The sequence below is a fragment of the Molothrus ater genome, chromosome 1 (assembly GCF_012460135.2).
Source record: "Molothrus ater isolate BHLD 08-10-18 breed brown headed cowbird chromosome 1, BPBGC_Mater_1.1, whole genome shotgun sequence".
Classification (NCBI taxonomy): domain Eukaryota; kingdom Metazoa; phylum Chordata; class Aves; order Passeriformes; family Icteridae; genus Molothrus; species Molothrus ater.
In genome coordinates, this window is record NC_050478.2 from 539,194 (window position 1) to 560,797 (window position 21,604).

The 21,604-nt window shown below is 67.9% G+C and overlaps 2 protein-coding genes, 1 long non-coding RNA gene and 2 other non-coding genes across 6 annotated transcripts in view; 4 read left to right on the forward strand and 1 right to left on the reverse strand.

Annotated features, from left to right (window-relative positions):
* Positions 1-91: 91 nt before the first annotated feature.
* Positions 92-2,144, forward strand: LOC118684409 (uncharacterized). Its single transcript, XR_004979832.2, has 3 exons — positions 92-128; positions 590-804; positions 1,858-2,144. It is a non-coding gene; the product is annotated as an uncharacterized LOC118684409 (long non-coding RNA).
* Positions 371-499, forward strand: LOC118684437 (small nucleolar RNA SNORA9). The gene has a single exon (XR_004979841.1). It is a non-coding gene; the product is annotated as a small nucleolar RNA SNORA9 (small nucleolar RNA).
* Positions 1,036-1,164, forward strand: LOC118684436 (small nucleolar RNA SNORA9). Its single transcript, XR_004979840.1, has one exon. It is a non-coding gene; the product is annotated as a small nucleolar RNA SNORA9 (small nucleolar RNA).
* Positions 2,145-3,093: 949 nt separating the features above from the next.
* Positions 3,094-15,811, forward strand: PTPN23 (protein tyrosine phosphatase non-receptor type 23). Its single transcript, XM_036396760.2, has 25 exons — positions 3,094-3,237; positions 3,883-3,957; positions 4,567-4,694; positions 5,395-5,471; positions 5,577-5,626; positions 6,087-6,218; positions 6,557-6,637; positions 7,056-7,187; positions 7,351-7,398; positions 7,612-7,668; positions 7,822-7,880; positions 8,218-8,297; positions 8,928-9,042; positions 9,172-9,237; positions 9,341-9,486; positions 10,244-10,552; positions 11,066-11,220; positions 11,301-11,452; positions 11,684-11,863; positions 12,000-14,010; positions 14,116-14,297; positions 14,454-14,558; positions 14,759-14,897; positions 14,978-15,091; positions 15,170-15,811. Exons 1-25 carry the CDS (start codon positions 3,154-3,156, stop codon positions 15,707-15,709), a joined length of 5,217 nt encoding a protein of 1,738 aa, XP_036252653.1. The 5' UTR covers positions 3,094-3,153; the 3' UTR covers positions 15,710-15,811.
* Positions 15,812-15,863: 52 nt separating this feature from the next.
* Positions 15,864-21,604, reverse strand: part of SCAP (SREBF chaperone) — a 63,342-nt gene continuing 57,601 nt past the window's right edge. For both annotated transcript variants that reach the window (XM_036379211.1, XM_036379210.1), the window contains exons 20-23: positions 21,164-21,333; positions 19,074-19,154; positions 18,285-18,491; positions 15,864-17,097 (exon numbers count right to left, since the gene is read on the reverse strand). In XM_036379211.1, coding sequence (XP_036235104.1) covers positions 16,852-17,097; positions 18,285-18,491; positions 19,074-19,154; positions 21,164-21,333 — 704 coding nt within the window. In that variant the 3' untranslated portion in view covers positions 15,864-16,851. The remainder of the gene's footprint in view (positions 17,098-18,284; positions 18,492-19,073; positions 19,155-21,163; positions 21,334-21,604) is intronic.

Here is a 21,604-nt window from a genome sequence, read left to right on the forward strand (position 1 = left end):
ACCTCAGACCACGCCCCCTTTTTGGCCCGGCCCACCCGTGCGCTAAACACGCTGATCCCGCCTCCCCGGTATGTCCGTGACGTCATCAGCAAGCGCCCCCTCTCTCAGCATGGCCGCCGCAGCAGTAGGTGAGAGGGGATGGCGGCCCGTACGCATCCACCGCCATCCGCGGCCTCCCGCCGCCGGGGCCGCCTCCGCGGGCCGCTGCACCTCCGATGGCTCCCGGGGCCGCGCGGGGTGCGGCGCTTCCCGCCCATCGGGCCCCGCCGCGCTCGCGAGGGGCCGCGGGGTGCGGTGCGTTCCGGGCACGGCCGCCAGGGCTTTCCTGGGCCGTCCCGGGGATCGAGGCTCCCTTGGGAGCGGATTCCCGCCGCAGGCTCCAGCATGGGGGGGCCTGGCGTGGCCCCTGCCATTCCTGTAGCGCTGCCAGAGCATCCCGGGGCCGTTTGAGGCCGCTCCCGGCGCTTCCCGGGCGCGGTCATAGAATCCTCGGACATGCCCGGGCTGGGTGGGACGCGGGAGGACTGCGGGAGCCCGAAACCCTCGGGCGCGGTGGGGCCCGTGACATTCCTACCCTTCCCCATTCCAGGCTCCTGCTCCAAGGACCCAGAGCGCTTCAGGAAGCCACTGGGAGGAAGGAAATGGATTCAAGGGACCTAGAACCGTAATTAGCGTAGTTTTGATTAATTAAGGCTACTAAGGCCTCAGCCCCTCGTCTCCCACGGCTGAAATTCCATGGGAATGCTGTGACCGAGACATGGAGCTCCATCCTGGCAGGAGTTACTTGCTGACACCACTGCCCAGGTGAGGGTCAGCCCCGGCTCTGCCCGTGCTCTTTGGCTGCCCAGGGAGGTCTGCAGGGCCGGAATGCCACGGGAATGTCGGGCACATTCGGCTCCCGGGACCCTGCCAGGCCCTGGGCTGTCCTCGTGTCACCCCTGGCTCCAGCAGGGCACTCCTGGAGTGCCACTGAGCTGCCAGTGCTTCCTACAGGGCCCGTGATCTGCCGTGCCTGGATGTCCCGGGCCCTTCCCGCCGCAGGCTCCAGCATGGGGGGGCCTGGCGTGGCTCCCACCATTCCTGCAGCGCTGCCAGAGCATCCTGGGGCCGTTTGAGGCTGCTCTCGGCACCTCCCGGGGGCGGTTATGGAAACCCCAGACACCCTGGGGGTGGTTATGGACATCCCAGGGTGGTTATGGACACCTGGACATCCCAGGGCGGTTATGGACATCCCAGGGTGGTTATGGACATCCCAGGGCGGTTATGGACATCCCAGGGCGGTTATGGACATCCTGGACATCCCAGGGCGGTTATGGACATCCTGGATATCCCAGGGCGGTTATGGACATCCCAGGGTGGTTATGGTCACCTGGACACCCTGGGGGTGGTTATGGACATCCCAGGGTGGTTATGGACATCCCAGGGCGGTTATGGACATCCCAGGGCGGTTATGGACATCCCAGGGTGGTTATGGACATCCCAGGGCGGTTATGGACATCCCAGGGTGGTTATGGACATCCCAGGGCAGTTATGGACATCCCAGGGCGGTTATGGACATCCCAGGGTGGTTATGGACATCCTGGACATCCTGGGGGTGGTTATGGACATCCCAGGATGGTTATGGATATCCCAGGGTGGTTATGGTCACCTGGACACCCTGGGGGTGGTTATGGACATCCCAGGGTGGTTATGGACATCCCGGGGGTGGTTATGGACACCTGGACATCCCAGGGTGGTTATGGACATCCTGGACATCCCAGGGTGGGTCTGGACACCGCAGGCCCAGTGGGATTTGGGGAGAACGGGATCCAAGGGCAGCAGGGTGGGTGACTGACACTCCTGCCTTTCCCGTTGCAGGCTCCCTCTGTGGTGATACAGAGGCATCATGAAGCCTCCAGGAAAGGAGGAAGCGGGTGCCAGGCTGTTGTCACTGTAATTAACCATTCTGTTAATGAGCCAGCAGGAGGTGTGTGCTGGGTGTCACCTGCCAGCCCACCCTTCCCAGGCCGCCCTTCCCAGGCCGTGCTGTTATCCCACAGGGATCTATCCAGCGGCTGGAGCAGCAGGGCAGATTCCCTGTGGAAGAACCAGGAGGATTCAGCAACACCAGAGTCAGGGAATTAAACGTGACCCTGTAGTTTTAACGTGTTTGATTCCAAAGCTTTTTTATTTTCTGGTTTTGCCTAAAAGGGATAAAAATAGGGATTCAGTGGGAGGGGAAGGGGATGCTCCAGGTGCAGGAGCTGAGATTCCCCAGGGGAGCAGGAGCCCATCCCATGTCCCCATGATCACCTGGGCTTGCTGTCCCCATGTCCCAGGCTCAGGTAGCCCCATTTCCCTGAACCCCAGTGTCCCAATGTCCTTGGGTCCTGGTGTCCCCAGTCCCTCGGGCCCGACTGCAGAGCCGGGACAGGGACACACTGGCTGTGAGGAAGGGCGCAGCTCCCAGCTGGAAGCAGGGGTTCAGGTGTGCTCCTGCTGGGATCCTGGAAGCTGCTGGGGTACCAGAATCCATCAAAGAGCTCTGCTAATGGCTCAAACAACTAGATTAATGCATCAGATAATTAACAGAGCAGATGGTTACGTTAACGGGTTAAATGCGTTACTGGAATATTGTTGGATAAGCTCCTGTTACCCTGGTTGATCCATGTTGTTGGAACAGCCCTGGGGCAGAACGAGGTGTCCCTGGGACCGCCGAGGCGTCCTGGAGTCCCAAATACCCAACCCGACCCTGGGGGGCCGCGGGAGGTGGGGAGAACGGTAATTAGCGGGTCATTAATTAACGGCACCCCAATAGAGGAGCCTTGAAAGGGAGGGGCTAGGCGTGGCCTGTTGCCATGGTAATTGCCACGCCTCCGGGGCGGGGCCTTTCCGTGACAACGTCCGTGTCCTCCAATCAGCGGGCGAGGCGTCCCCATGGCAACAGCGCTTGTCCCGCCCGGGTGGGCGTGGCCGCACGATCACCCCTTCTTAGGGGTGGGGCGTGGGAACGGGCGCGAGGGGCGGGGCGTGGCGTCGCCATGGGAACGGGCCCGGAAGTGTCGCGCGGACTCGGTGTCCCGCGAGCCCCCGCGCGCGGTTCCGGCGGGCCGGGCCGTGCCGGGATCGCGCCGGGAGCGGGGCCGGGCCGTGCCGTGCCGGGAGCGGGCCGGGATGGAGGCCGTGCCCCGCATGCCCATGATCTGGCTCGACCTCAAGGAGGCCGGGGAGTTCGCCTTCAACGCCGCCGTCAAGAAGGTGCGGCCGGGGAGGGCCGGCGGGGCCTGGGCGGGGCGGGGCCGGGAGGGAACCGGGAAGGTCCCGCTGCCTTCGGAGGGCCAGGGCAGGGGGAACGGCGGGCGGGATGCCTGGGGGGTCCCTGGAGCCGCCGGGCCCGGAGCTGGGGGTTTGGATCGGGGCGGGCAGCGAGGGACGGGACCCCCCTGCCCGGAGCCGCCGTGTCCGTGCCACCCCCGCGGGGGCCGGGTAATTAATTAGTCACTTAATGAACGGCTGGAAACAAGCTCCACCCCTGTCCGCCGCTTCCTGTGCCACAGAATTTATGGATGGGGAGGACTGGGGGGATCCCCAGCCTTGTGTCGCTCCTCTCGCTGTTTTGCGGGGGACACGGGCGGCCCCTGGGAGCGTCCCCAGCACACTTTGGGGCCGGGGGGACCTTCCCTCCGCCCTTTAGTCCCTTTTCCAACCTCAGCCATTCCCCGATCCCGTTCCCTGATCTCATCCCCTGAGCCGTCCGTGGGCGTCAAACTGCCCGGTACCCGGCCCGGTGTCCCCGCCGCCCGGCTCGGTGTCCCCGCCGCCCGTCTCGGTGTCCCCGCCGCCCGGCGGCCTCTCCGGGGCCGGGAGGGGCTCCGGGGCCGCTCAGCCTCTCCCGTCTCCCAGTTCGTGCTGAAGAACTATGGGGAGAACCCGGAGAGCTACAACGAGGAGCTGCGGAAGCTGGAGCTGCTCCGGCAGGTGAGGGGGGACCCTGGGGGGACCCTGGGGGCTCTGGGGTGGCCGTGCCGACCCCCCGGGCTGGGGCTGCTCCTCTGCCCGTCCCGTGGCCCACGGAGCAGCCCGTGGGTGATCCCAGCGATCCAGGGGCATGAGCTGCTGGCGGGGGGCAGCAGGGACAGCTCCTGGTGCTGGCCCCAGGGTCCCCAAAGCAGGGGGGCCCAGACAGCCCCAGCCCAGCGCTGGGATTTCTCGAGGCAGGAGGGCAGGGAACCTTCCCAGGTGCTGCTGCTGTTCCTTCCTCCCCTGTGTGCCCCAGGACACCCAACTCCCGTGGATCTCCCAGCCCTGGGAGCCGTGCTGGGGGTGCAAAGCCTCATTTCCCCATCCCCCTCCCCCGGGCTCGTTTTTGGGAGCACTCAGCTGTTCCCGAGGCTTTCCAGGAGCCCTGTCCTGTCCCATGCTGCTGGCTCGGCCTCCCCTGCAGGACAGCTCCTGTTCCTGCCTGGAACGTGTGCCCCGAGCCTCTCCCTGCTCCCGGTGCTGCTGGCTCGGCCTCCCCTGCAGGACAGCTCCCGTTCCTGCCCAGAACGTGTCCCCAGACTCTGTCCCTCCCCTCCCTGCTCGCAGAGCGCCGTCAGCGTCCCCCGGGACTTCGAGGGCTGCAGCACCCTGCGCAAGTACCTGGGGCAGCTGCACTTCCTGCAGAGCCGCATCCCCATGGGGCAGGGCCAGGAGGCGGCCGTGCCTGTCACATGGTGAGGGATGGGATTGGGATTGGGATGGGATGGGAGGGCTGGGATGAGGGTGTCTGGGATGGGGGATCTGGGATGGGGGATCAGGATGGGATGGGATGTGGGATCTGGGATGGGTATTTGGGATGGAATGGGTTAGGATGGGGTATCCAGGATGGGGGATCTGGGATGGAATGGGATAGGATGGGGATCTGGGATGGGATGGGGGGCTGGGATGTGGGGCTGGGCTGTGATGGGGGATCCGGGATGGGGTATCTGGGATGGGAGGACTGGGGTGTGGGATCCAGGATGGGATGGGATGGGATGGGGTATCGGGAACTGGGATGGGGGGCTGAGCTGTGCAGGATATGACCATGCCCATTTCCTGGGAAAAGGCTGCTCCAGGAACTGCAAACCCCTTGGGGAATGTGGTCCTGCCCAGGGTGGCACTGGGGGATCCCAGGAACCCCTTGGGGATGACAGTGTCCTGCCTGGGGTGGCACAGGGCTGGCCCAGTGATGTCCTGGGGAATGTGCTCCTGCCGGGGGTGGCACAGGGGGATCACAGGGGACCTTTGAGGAACAGGGTCCTGCCCTGGGGAGCCCCTGGGGAATGGGGTCCTGCCGAGGGGAGTCCCAGGCACCCTTGGGGAATGGGGTTCCCAGTAATTCCTGCTCCTGGGAGAATCCCTGGTTGCTCCCTCTCCTGTGCCCCTTCCCCCCAGGACTGAGATCTTCTCGGGCAAGGCGGTGACACACGAAGACATCAAGTACGAGCAGGCCTGTGTCCTCTACAACCTGGGTGAGCTCCCTGATTCCAGCAGCCCTGGGGCTCCCTGGCCCAAGCCCCCCTTCCCAGGGGTGTTGGGGTGTCCCTGCCCCGCTGAGCCCCTGCCTGTCCCCACAGGAGCTCTGCATTCCATGCTGGGAGCCATGGACAAGCGCGTGTCCGAGGAGGTAACGACCCCTCTGTCCCTCTGGGGCACCTGGGCAGTGCCAGCTGGGTGGGACAGGGCAGGGACCGTCCCTGTGCTGGGCACTGGGAGGAACCTGGAACCTCTGGGGTTTGGGGTGTCCGGGTTCGTGACACTGAGGGGCTGCTGGAGCAGAGCTGGGGAAGGGGAGGGGACAGCCAGGGGTCAGGCCCTGCTCCCAGGGAACAGGACAAGAGGGAATGGCCTCAAGGGGAGGCTCAGCTGGGGTATTGGGAATGTTCCTCCTGGAAAGGCTCTGCATCCCTGGCACAGCTGCCCAGGGCAGGGCTGGAGTCCCCATTGGTGAAGGGATTTAAAAGCCCTTCACCATGTGGATGTGGCACTTGGGGACATGGTCAGGGGTGGCCTTGGCAGTGCTGGGGGCTGGCTGGACTCCATGATCTGGGAAGTCTTCTCCAAACCCAACAATTCCATCCCCTCAGGGTATGAAGGTTTCCTGCACCCACTTCCAGTGTGCTGCTGGTGCCTTCACCTACCTGCGGGATCACTTCCCACACTCCTACAGCGTGGACATGAGCCACCAGATCCTGAGCCTCAACATCAACCTCATGCTGGTAGGGGCTGGGGGCACTGCTGGCACTGGGACCCCCCCAGTGTGTCTGTGGGGTTGGTGTTGCCCATGCATCCAAGGGCACAGGACCCCAGTGTCCCCCAGGGGCTCTCTGTGGGCTCTGGGCTCTCTCCCGGGGTGGGGGGAAGGAGGTTTTGGGGGGCACTGGGGGGTCAGGGAAGGCTCAGTGCCATTCCTGGGCTCTCCAAGCGCCCTCAGGGCTGCTATTCCCTGTGCCACATCCACCCCTTGGGAAAGGAGCTGGAGTCAGTGGGTCCTGCCAGGGGGCTGGGCTGTCCCAGGGGCTGGGGACACTCAGCATTCCTCTCTTGTCCCTGGCAGGGCCAGGCACAGGAGTGTCTCCTGGAGAAGTCCATGCTGGACAACAGGAAGAGCTTCCTCGTGGCCCGGATCAGTGCCCAGGTGAGCTCCAGGAGCTGCTGCCAGCAGGGCCCTGCTCCCCCTGCTCTGGGGTCAGGAGCTGCAGAGGGACTTGGGGCAAGGGCCTGCAGTGACAGGGCACAGGGAATGGGAGATGTGGGGGGTATTGGGAGGGAATTCTTGGCTGTGAGCTGGGTGAGGGACTGGGCTGGATTTTCCAGAGCAGCTTGGCTGCCCCTGGATCCCTGGAAGTGTCCAAGTGTCCAGTGCCCCTGGACAGGGCTTGGAGCAGCCTGGGCTGGTGACAGTCCCTGTGTGTGGTCCCAAACACATCCCTGAGTTCCCCCAACCATTCCTGTGGGTGATCCAAGTCCTTGGGCTGCTGCTGGTGATTCCCCTGCCCTGCCCTGGTTCCCCTGGGATCTGGAATTCTGGAATTCTTCCCTGTCCCTCTCCACAGGTGGTGGATTACTACAAGGAGGCCTGCCGGGCCCTGGAGAACTCAGAGACAGCCTCGCTGCTGGGCAAGATCCAGAAGGACTGGAAGAAGCTGGTCCAAATGAAAATCTATTATTTTGCTGCTGTGGCCCATGTGAGTGAAGGGGAGCTGGGGCTGGGGGGCTCTGCCTGTGCTCCCACCCCACCTTGGGGTGCTCCTGCCAGCTCTGGAGCAGCCTGGCTGCTCCCTGGGGCTTTCCTCCCCCTCTCACAGCTCTCCCTGGAGTTACAGAGCTCTGATCCCAGTTTTCTTCCAGCTGCACATGGGGAAACAGGCCGAGGAGCAGCAGAAGTTTGGGGAGAGGGTAAGTGGGGCTGTGTCATCCCATTTCATCCTCTCCAGCCTCTGGATTGGGGTCCTGGGAAGGGGCTTGTGTACTGGAAGAGGTTGGATATCCACAGCTGTGTCCTGTGTCCTGCCAGGGCCTGGGTGCTCTGGGAGGGCCATGGGGAGCTGTGGCCCTGTGCAGAGCCAGGACAGTGCCCCCCATGCCAACCCAGCTCCCTCTCTCCCACAGGTCATCTACTTCCAGAGCGCTCTGGACAAGCTCAACGAAGCCATCAAGCTGGCCAAGGTGTGTTCCTGCCCTCTGGCCCTGGGGGCTTCCCCCCCAGCTGGGCCCTGGGCTGCAGGAGGAGCAGGGCTGGGGTCGGTTCCAGGGGCTCTCCAGGCCTCTCTGATCCCATCTGGAATGCTCGGACAGGAATTCCCACTCTCACTCCCACAGGGCCAGCCTGAGACCGTGCAGGAAGCCCTGAGGTTCACCATGGATGTCATTGGTGGGAAGTGAGTCTGTGGGGCCCCCAGGGTGTCTCCAGCCTTTTCCAGGAGTTGGGAATGTTGGTGGGCAGGGAGCCTGGGGAGCGTTCCAGGTGTCCTGATGTGCAGAGCCCAGCACTGCCCCAGGGCCTGTGGATGGATGGGTGGATGGATGGATGGATGGATGGATGGATGGATGGATGGATGGATGGATGGATGGATGGATGGATGGATGGATGGATGGATGGATGGAGCAGTCCCAGGAGAGTCAGGGGGGCTGAGCCCGTTGGGAGCAAGCTTAGGGAGCCAGGAATGCCACCTGCTCCCCTGCTCCTTCTCTCCCAGCATCACTTCCCATTTCCAGGTATAATTCAGCCAAAAAAGACAACGACTTCATCTACCACGAGGCCGTGCCTGCACTGGACACTCTGCAGTCTGTCAAAGGTCAGGGGGCCCCGGGGACAAGGAGGTGCTGGGCCTGAGGGGAGCAGCCCTGGGGACAGGGAACTGCAGGGATTGAGGGGAGCAGCCCCGGGGACAGGGACCTGCTGGGCCTGAGGGGAGCAGCCCTGGGGACAGGGAGCTGCTGGGCCTGAGGGGAGCAGCCCCAGGCACAGGGAGCTGCAGGGATTGAGGGGAGCAGCCCTTCAGGGGACAGGGAGCTGCAGGGATTGAGGGGAGCAGCCCTGGGGACAGGGAGCTGCAGGGATTGAGGGGAGCAGCCCCGGGGACAGGGAGCTGCAGGGATTGAGGGGAGCAGCCCTTCAGGGGACAGGGAGCTGCAGGGATTGAGGGGAGCAGCCCCGGGGACAGGGAGCTGCAGGGATTGAGGGGAGCAGCCCTGGGGACAGGGAGCTGCAGGGATTGAGGGGAGCAGCCCCGGGGACAGGGAGCTGCAGGGATTGAGGGGAGCAGCCCTTCAGGGGACAGGGAGCTGCAGGGATTGAGGGGAGCAGCCCTTCAGGGGACAGGGAGCTGCAGGGATTGAGGGGAGCAGCCCTCAGGGGACAGGGAGCTGCAGGGATTGAGGGGAGCAGCCCTTCAGAGCTGTCCCAGCCCGGGTGTGTCCCTCAGGTGCCCCCTTGGTGAAGGCTCTGCCCGTCAACCCCACGGACCCCGCGGTCACCGGCCCCGACATCTTTGCCAAGCTGGTGCCCATGGCTGCCCACGAGGCCTCATCCCTGTACAGGTGTGTCCTGCTCAGCCCTGCGCAGGTGTGTCCGGGCTCCAGCCGCAGCAGGGCGGGGTGCAGCTGGGGCTGGGGGCCTGCTGGCTGTTTCCCTGTGCTCATGGACTGTTCTGTTGTGTGCTGTCCCAGCGAGGAGAAGGCCAAGCTGCTGCGGGACGTGATGGCCAAGATCGAAGCCAAGAACGAAGTGCTGGAGTACGTGAGGGGCCCGGCCCTTCTGCCCCACGGGGTCCTGCTGCTCCCGAGCCTCTGGAGCGGGGACACTGCCACCCCTCAGGGGCCCCTCTGTGTCCCACAGCCAGTTCATGGACTCCATGCAGCTGGACCCCGAGACCGTGGACAACCTGGACATGTACAACCACATCCCGCCCGTGCTGATGGAGAAATGCGCCGCGCTCAGCGTGCGCCCCGACACCGTGCGCAACCTCGTCCAGTCCATGCAGGGTGAGGGGGCTGGGGGCTGGCACTGCTCCCTGCCAGGGGCTGGGGGTCCCTGGGGGCTGGCACTGCTCCCTGCCAGGGGCTGGGGGTCCCTGGGGGCTGGCACTGCTCCCTGCCAGGGGCTGGGGGTCCCTGGGGGCTGGCACTGCTCCCTGCCAGGGGCTGGGGGTCCCTGGGGGCTGGCACTGCTCCCTGCCTGGGGCTGGGGGTCCCTGGGGGCTGGCACTGCTCCCTGCCAGGGGCTGGGGGTCCCTGGGGGCTGGCACTGCTCCCTGCCAGGGGCTGGGGGTCCCTGGGGGCTGGCACTGCTCCCTGCCAAGGGCTGGGGGTCCCTGGGGGCTGGCACTGCTCCCTGCCAGGGGCTGGGGGTCCCTGGGGGCTGGCACTGCTCCCTGCCTGGGGCTGGCACTGCTCCCTGCCTGGGGCTGGGGGTCCCTGGGGGCTGGCACTGCTCCCTGCCTGGGGCTGGGGTGCCTGGGGCTAGCATCACTCCCTGCCCAAGGTGTTGGGAATGTTCCCACCGATGGCTGGTTCTGTACTGGCATCAATTCCTGAATCCCAAAGCATTTTCCCTGTGGGATGGGAGGGGGGATGACCCCGAGGGCAGGGGTGCCCCTCACCCCAATGCCTGGGCTGCCGTGTCCCTCCTCTGGCTGCCCACAGCCGGGTTTATCCCTGGAGCTGCCGTGTCCGTGCCTGGCTGCAGCCTGGGGCACGCAGGAGGTGGCCCCACACCCACCAGCCCCCCGTGCCCCCCCAGTGCTCTCCGGGGTTTTCACCGACGTGGAGGCGTCGCTGAAGGAGATCCGGGACCTGCTGGAGGAGGACGAGGCGCAGGAGCGGAAGCTGCAGGAGCTGCTGGGGAGGGTCCCGCCGGCCCCCGCGTCCCCCCCGGGGCTGGCCGAGGTCAGCAAGGAGTGCTCCAAGTACCTGGAGCTGCACGAGAAGGCGAGTTTCACCAACACCGAGCTGCACCGCGCCATGAACCTGCACCTGGGCAACCTGCGCCTGCTCGGCGGGCCCCTGGAGCAGGTGCGGGCTGCACTGCCCAGCCCCACGCTCTCCGAAGGTGAGTCCTGCCCCGGGGGCTGGGGGAGGCAGGGCTGTACCCTTTGTGTGTCCCCAGGGCTGGGGGAGGCAGGGCTGTCCCTCTCTGTGCCCCCCTGGATGTCCCCGTGTGTCACCTGGCACTGGCACTGTCCGTGTTAGCACGATGGGGGCTTGCCCGCGGGGAACGTGCAGAGTGGGCCCTGTTTGGGGACAGAGGGGACAGAAGCTGTCCCAGCCAAGGCCTGGCTCCGCAGATCCCACCCTGTGGGCCCTGTTGGGGACAGAGGGGACAGAAGCTGTCCCAGCCACGGCCTGGCTCCGCAGATCCCACCCTGTGGGCCCTGTTGGGGACAGAGGGGACAGAAGCTGTCCCAGCCAAGGCCTGGCTCCACAGATCCCACCCTGTGGGCCCTGTTTGGGGACAGAGGGGACAGAAGCTGTCCCAGCCAAGGCCTGGCTCCGCAGATGCCACCCCGCGGGTTCCCTGCGGTTCCTGGGAGCGGCCCCGGCCCTGACCCCGCCCCACCCCCAGATGACAAACAGGTGCTGCAGAACCTGAAGCGGATCCTGGCCAAGGTGCAGGAGATGCGGGACCAGCGGATGTCCCTGGAGCAGCAGCTGAGGGAGATGATCCAGAAGGACGACATCACCACCTCGCTGGTCACCACCGACCGCTCCGAGATGAAGGTGGGCCTGGGGACACCCCCGTGTCCCCCTCGGGGACCGCTCTGTCCCACAGCCCCGCCGACCCTCCCGTGTCCCTGCAGAAGCTCTTTGAGGAGCAGCTGAAGAAGTACGACCAGCTCAAGGTGTACCTGGAGCAGAACCTGGCTGCCCAGGAGAACGTGCTCAAGGCCCTGACCGACGCCAACGTCAAATACGCGGCCGTGCGCAAGGCCCTGGCCGAGGTGGAGCACAAGTGAGTGAGGGGGGGGTCTCAGTGCTCAGGAACAGCCCCCACCCCCCGGGACAGGTGTGGGGCCACCACCAGCTTCTCCTGTCCCGCCCCACTGCTGGGGCTGCGGTGGCTTTGTCCTGTCCTGATGCCCATCCCAGTGAGAACCAGAGGGTCCCACGGGTGCCTGGAGCTGGGTGCCCACCTTCACCCTGGCACTGCGTCCTGCTGAGCCCCTCTGTGCCCCTGTCCTAGGTGGAACACAACCGTGCAGACCCTGGTGGCCTCCTACGAGGCCTATGAGGACCTGATGAAGAAGTCCCAGGAGGGGAAGGATTTCTACACGGACCTGGAGGGGAAGGTGGCCAAGCTGCTGGAGCGGGCACGGGCTGCGTGCCAGGCCAGCGAGGCACACAGGCAGCAGCTGCTGGAGAGGTGGGTGGGCACAGAGACCCCCGGGGGGAGAAGGGCGCCGGGAGCTGTGGGTGGTGGTCTGGGGGCAGGGGGAGGGCGGCAGGTGCCTGTGGGCCAGTGGGGAGCAGCACCCATACTGAGCCCCCCGCCCTCCCAGGGAGCTGAAGAAGCAGCCGCCCCCCCGGCCCACGGCCCCCAAGCCCCCCCTGCAGAAGAAGCCGCTGGACGAGGCCGGGGGCCCCGAGGCCGCCGAGCTGGGCTCCCTGGTGCTGTCGGAGCTGCCGGAGGAGCTGCGGAGCCTCCCCCCGGAGCTGCTGCCCGGGCCCCTGGCCCAGCTGCCGCCGCCAGCGCTGGCCGCCCTGGCCGGGGGGCTGCGGCCCGCCGAGCCCTACCTGCTGCCGGGGGGGGTGGCCAGCGCCCCGCTGCCGCCCCTGGCCGCCACGCCGCCCTTCCCGGGGCACTACCGCCTGCCCGGGCCTCCCGCCGTGCCCGGGCCCTTCCCCGCCCCCGGGGGGGTCCCGGGGCAGCTCCTGCAGCCCTCGGCCCCGGCCGGGCCCGCCCCCGGCCCCGCCGCCCCTCAGCTCTTCCCGGCCGCGCCGCTGATCCGCGCCCCGGCTCAGCCGCCCTTCGGGGGGGGGCCCCACGTGCCGCCCCCGCGCTCGTCCCCCCAGCACGGGGCCCTGCCCGCCCCCGCCTACGGCCTGGGCCAGCCCGGCCCGGCCCCCGCCCCGCTCCGCCCGCCCGTGCCCGGGGCAGCGCCCGCGGGGGCCCAGCCGGGGCTGGGGGGCCACGAGCCCCCGGGCGCCCGCCCGGCCACCACCACGGTGGACAGCGTCCAGGCGCCCATCTCCAGCTGCTCCGTGCCCCCCCGCGGCCCCTTCCTGCCCCCTCAGCGCCCGGGGGGGGCCCCGGCGCCCTTCCCCTACACGGCGGGAGGGGTGCAGCCCTTCGGGGCGCCGGCCCCGGCCCCCTTCCCCCCGGCACAGCCCCCGCCCGCCTTCGCCCAGGGCCCCCAGCAGTTCCCGCCGGGGCCCTTCCTGCCCCCGGGCCGAGCCCAGGCCCCTCTGCCCTTCCAGCAGGCCCCCCGAGTGCCCCTGGCGCCCCCGGCCCAGTTCCCCCAGCAGCAGCAGCAGCGCTTCGCCGCTCCGGGGGTGCAGCTGCCCCCGCCTGCCCCGGCGCAGCCCCCGCTGCCCCCGCAGCTCTACCAGCTCCCCGGGCAGGAGCAGCTGCCCGCCGCGGGCCTGGCCCCGCACCCGGGGGCCGTGCCCTTCCCCAGGACCCCCGCCCCGAGCGGCCCCCCGGCCCTGGGGGGGCTCCAGCCGGTGCCGCCCGCCTCCCCCGCCCTGCCCTTCTGCCCCAGCCCGGCCCCCGCCGGCGCCCAGCTGCCCCCCGGCACCATGGCCCTGGGCCCGCCCGCGCCCGCTCCGCCCAGCCAGGCCCCTTCTCCCGGGCCGCTGCCGGGCTCCGTGGTGGTCCCGGGCCCGCTGGTCCCGTCCCCGGCGCCGTCCCCGTCCCCTGCCCTGCCCATGCAGCCCCCGGCGCCGCGGCCGCCTCCGGCGCTGCCCCCGCCGGGCCCCGCGGAGCCGCCGTTCCCGCGGCAGAGCCCCTGCCCCGCCGACCTGCTGTCGTCCAGCCCCGAGAGCCAGCCCGGCGGCTCGGCCGCGCCCGGGGGGCTGCTGCAGCCCACCAAGGCGGGGGCGCAGGAGGGGCAGCGGCCCCGGGCCGTGCAGCTCATCGAGGCCGACCCGTACGCGGAGCCCGAGCGCGTCCGGCGGCTGCTGGCGGAGCTGGAGCGGTTCCGCGGCCTGGCCGAGCGGCTGGAGCGGCCCGCGCCCGGCGGCGGCTCCGAGCTGGACGCGCTCTGGAAGGAATTGCAGGAGGCGCAGGAGCGCGACGCCCGGCAGCGCTCCATCGCCATCGCCCGCTGCTACTCCATGAAGAACCGGCACCAGGACATCATGCCCTACGACCGCAACCGCGTCGTGCTGCGCTCGGGCAAGGACGACTACATCAACGCCAGCCGCGTGGAGGACCTGTCCCCGTACTGCCCCGCCCTCATCGCCACCCAGGCCCCGCTGCTCGGCACCGCCGCCGACTTCTGGCTCATGATCTACGAGCAGAAGGTGTCCGTGGTCGTCATGCTCGTGTCCGAGCAGGAGCTGGACAAGGTGCGTTCTGTCCCGGGTGCGGGGTCCCGGGGATGGCACAGCCTGCCCGGTGCCCTGCGGGGCCCGAGGCTCCCCGGGCCGTGCTGACGGCCCCTCCCCCGGCAGAAGGTGCTCCGGTACTTCCCGTCGGAGCGGGGCCAGCCCGTGGCCCACGGCCCCCTGAGCGTGGTGCTCACCAGCCTGCGGGTGACCCCCACACACGTGGAGCGGATGCTGACGCTGCAGTACCGGGACCAGAGCCTCAAACGCACCGTGGCCCACCTCCAGTTCACCTCCTGGCCTGAGCTGTACGTGGTGGGGACAAAGGGAGGCTCGGGAGGCCCTGGGAGCCCTGATCTTCTGTGGGGGCAGCTCCGGGGTTGGTGAGGGTGTTTGGGCAGCCCTGGCCCGTCGGGGGCGCTGAGTGCAGAGCCCCCCCAGCGAGTGTGTGTTCCCCACCCCAGGGGCCTGCCCGACAGCAAGGGGAGCCTCCTGCGCTTCATCCAGGAGGTGCACGGCCATTACCTGCACCAGCGGCCGCTGCACACCCCGGTGGTGGTGCACTGCAGGTGAGCCGGGCCGGGGCAGAGAGAGAGGGGGCTCCCCCTCCTGTCCCGGGCCTGGCAGGGCTCGGGGTGTCTGTCACGGCTCGGGGGGGTCTGTCACGGCTCGGGGGGGGTGTCTGTCACGGCTCGGGGGTGTCTGTCACGGCTCGGGGGGGTCTGTCAGGGCTCGGGGTGTCTGTCACGGCTCAGGGGTGTCTCCGCAGCTCCGGCGTGGGCCGCACCGGCGCCTTTTGCCTGCTGTACGCCGCCGTGCAGGAGGTGGAGGCCGGGAACGGCATCCCGGACCTGGCGCAGCTGGTGCGGCGGATGCGGCAGCAGCGCAAGCACATGCTGCAGGAGAAGGTACTGCGGGGGGCTGCGGCCCCGGGGGCGTGGGGCCGCACCCCCGGGCCTCACCGTGTCCCCTCTCCTCTCCCCTGCAGCTGCACCTCAAGTTCTGCTTCGAGGCCGTGCTGCTGCACGCCGAGCAGGTGCTGCTGCGCCACGGCGTGGGCGGCCCCAGCCTGGCCAAGCCCCCCAGCAGCACCTCCCCCAAGGTGGGTGTGGGGGCGTGCCGGGCGGCCCTGGGGAGCTCTGCCGCTGCCGGGGCTGCTCACGGGGCCGCTCTCCCCCAGCTGTACTTCCAGCAGGACCCGCAGGACCTGGTGCTGGGGGGGGACGTGCCCATCAGCTCCATCCAGGCCACCATCGCCAAGCTCAGCATCAAACCGGGGGGGCCCGGCGCCGAGCCCGGGGAGGGCTGGGGGGCGGATCCCGGCCCCGCTCCGGACCCCGTGGAGCCCGAGGTGCCGCTGGCCATCCCTGACGGCCTCGTGGATGGCGTTGGTGCCCCCGAGCCCGAGCCCCCCGCCCCTCGGCCGCCCCTCCCCGAGGCATCGGGTGACACTGAGAGCAGCAACCACGTCGGGGGGGAGAGTCCCGAGGGGCCGCCAGAGCCCCCCGCTGCCCCCCCGGCCTCCTCCTCCTCCTCCCTGGAGCTCTTGGCCTCGCTGACGCCCGAGGCCTTCAGCCTGGACGCGTCCCTCAAGGGCAAGCAGCGCATGAACAAGCAGAACTTCCTGCAGGCACAGCCGGGCGAGGGGCTCCGGGCGCCCCGGCCCAGCGACGACCCCCTCAGCATGCTCGACCCCCTCTGGACCCTCAACAAGGCGTGAGGGGGGCGGGGGCCCCCCGGCCCCCAGCCCCACTTTGTTTGACTCCAGGTAGAACTGACTTTTTCAGCTCTTTGCTACTAAAATAAAGCGAGTTTATCTGCAGGGCCGGGCCCTGGTGCTGCCGGAGCGCGGGGGGGTCAGGGCTGGGCCAGGCTCGGGTTAGTTCCGTTTAATGGATGTTCTGCACACGTTATAAAACACGGTCGGTACAAAAAGCGTCCCCTGTACAGCACAAAGGTACAGCTGGGCGAAGGCCACCCGCGGGGGCTGGGCCGGGGTCCCGGGGGTCCCCCCCGCCCCAGGCCGGCGCCGCCTCTACAATCACCGGGGGTCGAGAACAGGCGTCATGGGCGCTTCGGGGCAGGGCGGGACGGGCCGGGAGCCCCGGGGCTGCAGCGGGGCCCGGCCCGTGCTCGGGGGAGCCCCGGGGGCTGCCCCGGCCCTGGCCCTGCACGTTGGTCCCGCTGTGCCCCGCTCGGGTCCCTCCCCAGCGCCTGCAGGGCGGGGCGAGAGCTGCGCCCGCTCCCAACCTGAGAAAAGCCTCCTCTGGCCCCGCAGCGGCAGGAGGAGGAGGAAGGGGAGGGGGAGGAAGGTGCTATTGCTGCAGACGGGGCGCAGGAGGGAGCCGGGCAGGGCAGCTGTGCCAGGGCACGGCAAGGGCAGCGCTGCCGGGGCTGCGCCCCCGCGCCCCCCGCCCCAATAAATAACTATTTACAGCGTATAAATAAATAGAGTGGGGGCAGCTGCGGGATCGGGCGGGCCCTGCCGCGCCCTAAGGCACGTGGGGGCCGAGCCCAGTCCCGGTCCCGGCCCTCTCCCGGCTGCCACCCGGGGCCGGGGCTGGCCGAGGGCTGCTCTGTGTCCCGGGCCGGGACAGCCACCGCTGGGTGTCCGGCCTGGGAGCCGCCACGCTGTCCCCGCTCTGCCCTGTCCCGCCCCGTGTCCCTCCGCACCATCGCGCTGCCGGGGGGTCCCGAGGCCGCTTGGAAGATTCCGGACCGGGGGGAACAGAGGGGAGGGCGGCGGCCCCACCCCGCTCGGTGACCGGAGCCGCTCCGGTGGCGCGGATGGAGGCACGGAGCCCGCGGCCCCGTCCCCTTTCCGGCACAGCCCCCAGCCCCGCCTCAGTCCCCTCCTCCTGCTCAGTCCAACTTCTCCAGCACCGAGGGCACGTAGACCAGGCTGAGCTCGCTGCCGAAGTTGCAGACGATGGCGGCGTTCTCCAGCACCAGGATCTGCCGCGCTGGCTGCGACTCGTTGCTCTTGCCCAGGTAGACGGTCTGGAGCAGGTCCCCGTAGCCGATGTCCCAGAAGGACACGCAGCCCTGGCCCCCCGTCACCAGCAGGTTGTCGGAGATGACGCCCAGGCTGGCGCCGCAGCCCAGCTCCTGCGGGACGGAGGTGAGAGCTGAGCTCCGGGGCTGGAGCGGGACGGAGGTGAGAGCTGAGCTCCGGGATTGGAGCAGGACAGAGGTGAGAGCTGAGCTCCGGGGCTGGAGCGGGACGGAGGTGAGAGCTGAGCTCCGGGGCTGGAGAGCTGAGCTCCGGGTTTGGAGCGGGACGGAGGTGAGAGCTGAGCTCCGAGGGCTGGAGTGGGACACAGGTGAGAGCTGAGCTCCGGGGCTGGAGCGGGACGGAGGTGAGAGCTGAGCTCTGGGGCTGGAGCGGGACAGAGGTGAGAGCTGAGCTCCGGGGCTGGAGAGCTGAGCTCCGAGGGCTGGAGTGGGACACAGGTGAGAGCTGAGCTCCGGGGCTGGAGCGGGACGGAGGTGAGAGCTGAGCTCCAGGGCTGGAGCGGGACGGAGGCGAGAGCTGAGCTCCGGGTTGGAGCGGGACGGAGGTGAGAGCTGAGCTCCGGGGCTGGAGCGGGACGGAGGTGAGAGCTGAGCTCCGGGTTTGGAGCGGGACGGAGGTGAGAGCTGAGCTCCGGGGTTGGAGCGGGACGGAGGTGAGAGCTGAGCTCCGGGGCTGGAGCGGGACAGAGGTGAGAGCTGAGCTCCCGGGTTGGAGTGGGACAGAGCCACACCCGGCCTGGCCAGAGCCCTTGCGTGGGACAGGGAGGCTGTTCCAAGTGTGCCCAGCTGGAACAGAGGCTCTGCAGCCTCCAAGCACAGCAAAGGTGTCTGCAGGGTCTGGAGCTGGCCTGGAAAAGCCAGGAGGACCCCTGAGGGTGTGAGGTGGAGCTGGGAAGGGGCTCAGCCTGGAAAAAAGGAGGCTCAGGGGGGCCCTTGTGGCTCTGCACAACTCCTGACAGGAGGGGACAGCCAGAGGAGTCGGGCTCTGCTCCAGGGAACAGGGACAGGAGCAGAGGGAACGGCCTCAGGCTGGGCCAGGGGAGACTCAGGGTGGACATCAGCAGGGATTTCCCCATGGAAAGGGTGATGAGACTTTGGAAGGAGCTGCCCAGGGTAGCAGAGCAGTCTCCTTTTCTGGAAAGATTTAAAATCCCTGTGGATGTGGCACCTGGGGACACAATCAGTGCTGGCCTTGGCAGCGCAGGGGGGTGGTCGGACTCCGTGCTCTCCGAGGGTTTTCCCACCCGAGCCATTCCCGGTTAACCCTCCCCAGGTCCCACCTGCTGGATGGAGTAGAGCTTGACGCCCGAGCTGCGGTCCCAGATGCTGATGACGTCGTCCAGGCCGCTGCTGATGACGCAGGAGGTGGTGCAGGTCAGCGAGGTGACGTCCCCGCGGTGCGCGAACATGTGGCTGACACGGCTGCCCGTCAGCACGTCCCACAGGCAGATGGCCCCGTCCTGGCCACCGCTGGCCAGCACCATGGTCTGCAGGACAGCGGGGCCACCTCAGTGCCGGGGCACACACAGTGCCCCCAATGCTCCCGCTGCAGGAGGGGAGTGAGCGGGGCTGCACCCTGCACTGCCAGCCCAGCGCTTCCATCCCTGTTCCTGTGCCTGAGCAGGCTGAGGGAACAGAGCCCAGGAACCCCAGGAGCCCCAGTGCAGAGGCACCTGAGGCCACCTCTGTGGGGTGGGAGAGCACCTGGGGGCACACGCTGCTGTAGGGAGCACACTGGGGACCCCCACTCCTCCTGGGGACTGGGGACAGAGCCCCCCTGGGGCCTCAGGCCCCATTTCAGGCCTGCTCAGCTTCACCTGGCAGTGCAGGGACAGAGATTCCCTGCTCCAGAAGGACAGAGAACAAGAGATCTCCAGGGAAAGACTGCTGAGCTCACAGTGAACTGGGGGAAAACTGGCTTGGCCACAGAGAGATGGAGGGAGCCAGGAGGGTGCCTCCAGCTGAGCCACTGGCTCAGGGATGGGAGCAGGGATGGGCTGAGGTGTGATCTCAGGTATCAGCTCAGGTGTGAGGGCAGGGGAGGGCTCAGGCCCAGCAGCTGCCCGTACCTGGTCGATGTACACGGCTGTGATGGCTCCCGAGTGGCCCTGCAGGGTGAACAGGCAGCACGAGTCCTCCAGCCGGAACACCTGGGGCAGGAGAGGCTCGAGTGAGGCTCTGGGGCCAGCTGGGCTCAGGGTGGGGCCACCTGAGCTCCCCATGGCACAACAGGTCCCACCTGGTCCCACTGCGGCACAGCCAGAGCCCACCTGCGGTGCCACGGGGTGCAGGGCAGGTCATGGCTGGTGGGCAGGGCCAGGGTGGTCACAGGGCAGTGACTGCACAGCTGAAGGGGAAGGGGAGAGGGGACACCCCAGGACCCGGGTCTGCCACTCAGGGAATGTCACAGCAATCTCATGGAATGCTCCAGGCTGGAGACGCAAGAGCTGGAAAGACCCTGGGGTGCTGGTGGATGTGACCAGCTGTGCCCAGGTGGGCAAGAGGCCAACGGCTCCTGGATTTTGTGTCAAAATAGTGTGGCCCCAAGATCAGGGCAGGGATTGTCCCCCTGTGCTGGCCCTGCTGAGGGGCCCCAAATCATGGGGGCTGCTTTGGGTCCCCACCCAACAGGAAGACCTGGAGGGGCTGGAGCGTGTCCAGGGAAGGGAATGGAGCTGGGAAGGGGCTGAAGCCCCAGGAGGGGCTGAGGGAGCTGGGAAGGGGCTGAGCCTGGATAAAAGGGGGCTCAGGGGGACCTTGTGGCTCTGCACAGCTCCTGCCAGGAGGGGACAGCCAGGGGGGTCGGGCTCTGCTCTGAGGAAACGGGGACAGGAGCAGAGGGAGGTTTAGGTTGGATATTGGGAAAACTCCTTTGTGGGAAAGGTGGTCAGGCATTGGAAGGGGCTGCCAGGGCAGTGGTGGATTCCCCATCCCTGAAGGGATTTTAAAGCCGTGTGGATGTGGCACTTGACGACACGGCTTTGTGGTGGCCTTGGCAGTTCTGGGGACTTGACAGCCTTGAAGAGCTTTCCCAACCTCAGTGATTCCATAATTCTTTGAAGTCACCCATTTCCCCAGCAGGAGGGTCCCACACTCAGCTCAGGGTGACAATCTGGGCTCTGTCCTTGGACTGCTCGGTGAACAGACCCATGTCGCTCCCAGCTCCCCCTCCTGGCCCCAGTGTCCCTGTGTCCCACTCACCCTCAGGGTGTGCTCCCAGCTCCCTGTCCCTGTGTCCCGTTCCCCTCAGGGTGTGCTCCCAGCTCCCCCTCCCTGTCCCTGTGTCCTTGCCCATCCATTCCTGTCCCGCTCCCCTCAGGGTGTGCTCCCAGCTCCCCATCCCTGTCCCGCTCCCCTCAGGGTGTGCTCCCAGCTCCCCATCCCTGTCCCTGTGTCCCTGCCCATCCATTCCTGTCCCACTCACCCTCAGGGTGTGCTCCCAGCTCCCCCTCCCTGTCCCTGTGTCCCGTTCCCCTCAGGGTGTGCTCCCAACTCCCCATCCCTGTCCCTGTGTCCCACTCACCCTCAGGGTGTGCTCCCGGCTCCCCATCCCTGTCCCTGTGTCCTTGCCCATCCATTCCTGTCCCGTTCCCCTCAGGGTGTGCTCCCAGCTCCCCATCCCTGTCCCCGTGTCCCGTTCCCCTCAGGGTGTGTTCCCAGCTCCCCATCCCTGTCCCGCTCCCCTCAGGGTGTGCTCCCAGCTCCCCATCCCTGTCCCCGTGTCCCGCTCACCCTCAGGGTGTGCTCCTGGCTCCCCATCCCTGTCCCTGTGTCCTTGCCCATCCATTCCTGTCCCGTTCCCCTCAGGGTGTGTTCCCAGCTCCCCATCCCTGTCCCTGTGTCCCGTTCCCCTCAGGGTGTGCTCCCAGCTCCCCATCCCTGTCCCTGTGTCCCGTTCCCCTCAGGGTGTGTTCCCAGCTCCCCATCCCTGTCCCGCTCCCCTCAGGGTGTGCTCCCAGCTCCCCCTCCCTGTCCCTGTGTCCTTGCCCATCCATTCCTGTCCCGCTCCCCTCAGGGTGTGTTCCCAGCTCCCCCTCCCTGTCCCCGTGTCCCGCTCACCCTCAGGGTGTGCTCCCAGCTCCCCATCCCTGTCCCCGTGTCCCGCTCACCCTCAGGGTGTGCTCCCAGCTCCCCATCCCTGTCCCCGTGTCCCGCTCACCCTCAGGGTGTGGTCCTGGCTGCCGGTGACGAGGCGGCCGGCGGCAGCGCGCAGGGCGGTGATGGGTTTGTGGTGCGCGCACGCCACGCTGTGTGTGAGGCGGCAGCGCAGCCCCGCGGCCCCGCGGCTCAGCTCCGGTGAGGGCGGCAGGCTGCTCCTGCCCGGGCCACCTGCGGGCAACACGGGGCCTCAGCCGGGCACGGGCACCTCGGCGTGGCACAGAGGGAGGGGGGGTCGGGGTGCTGGGCTTTGGGGAGTTGGGGCTGGGACTGCAGTGAACCCTCTGTGCTAAGAACAGCTGAGTGAGGGCCTCAGCAGGGTCACACAATTCCAGACTGGTTTGGGATGGAAGAGCCCTTAAAGCCCATCCAGTCCCACACCACCCTGCCAGGGCAGGGACACCTTCCACTGTCCCACTTTGCTCCTGGGATAGCCCCATCC

Coding starts and splice junctions, on each gene's coding strand:
- PTPN23 (XM_036396760.2), top strand. CDS start 3,154: ATGGAGGCCGTGCCCCGCATGCCCATGATCTGGCTCGACCTCAAGGAG. Junction 7,881..8,217: donor ATGGATGTCATTGGTGGGAA/GTGAGTCTGTGG, acceptor TCCCATTTCCAG/GTATAATTCAGCCAAAAAAG. Junction 11,453..11,683: donor CTGGCCGAGGTGGAGCACAA/GTGAGTGAGGGG, acceptor CCCCTGTCCTAG/GTGGAACACAACCGTGCAGA.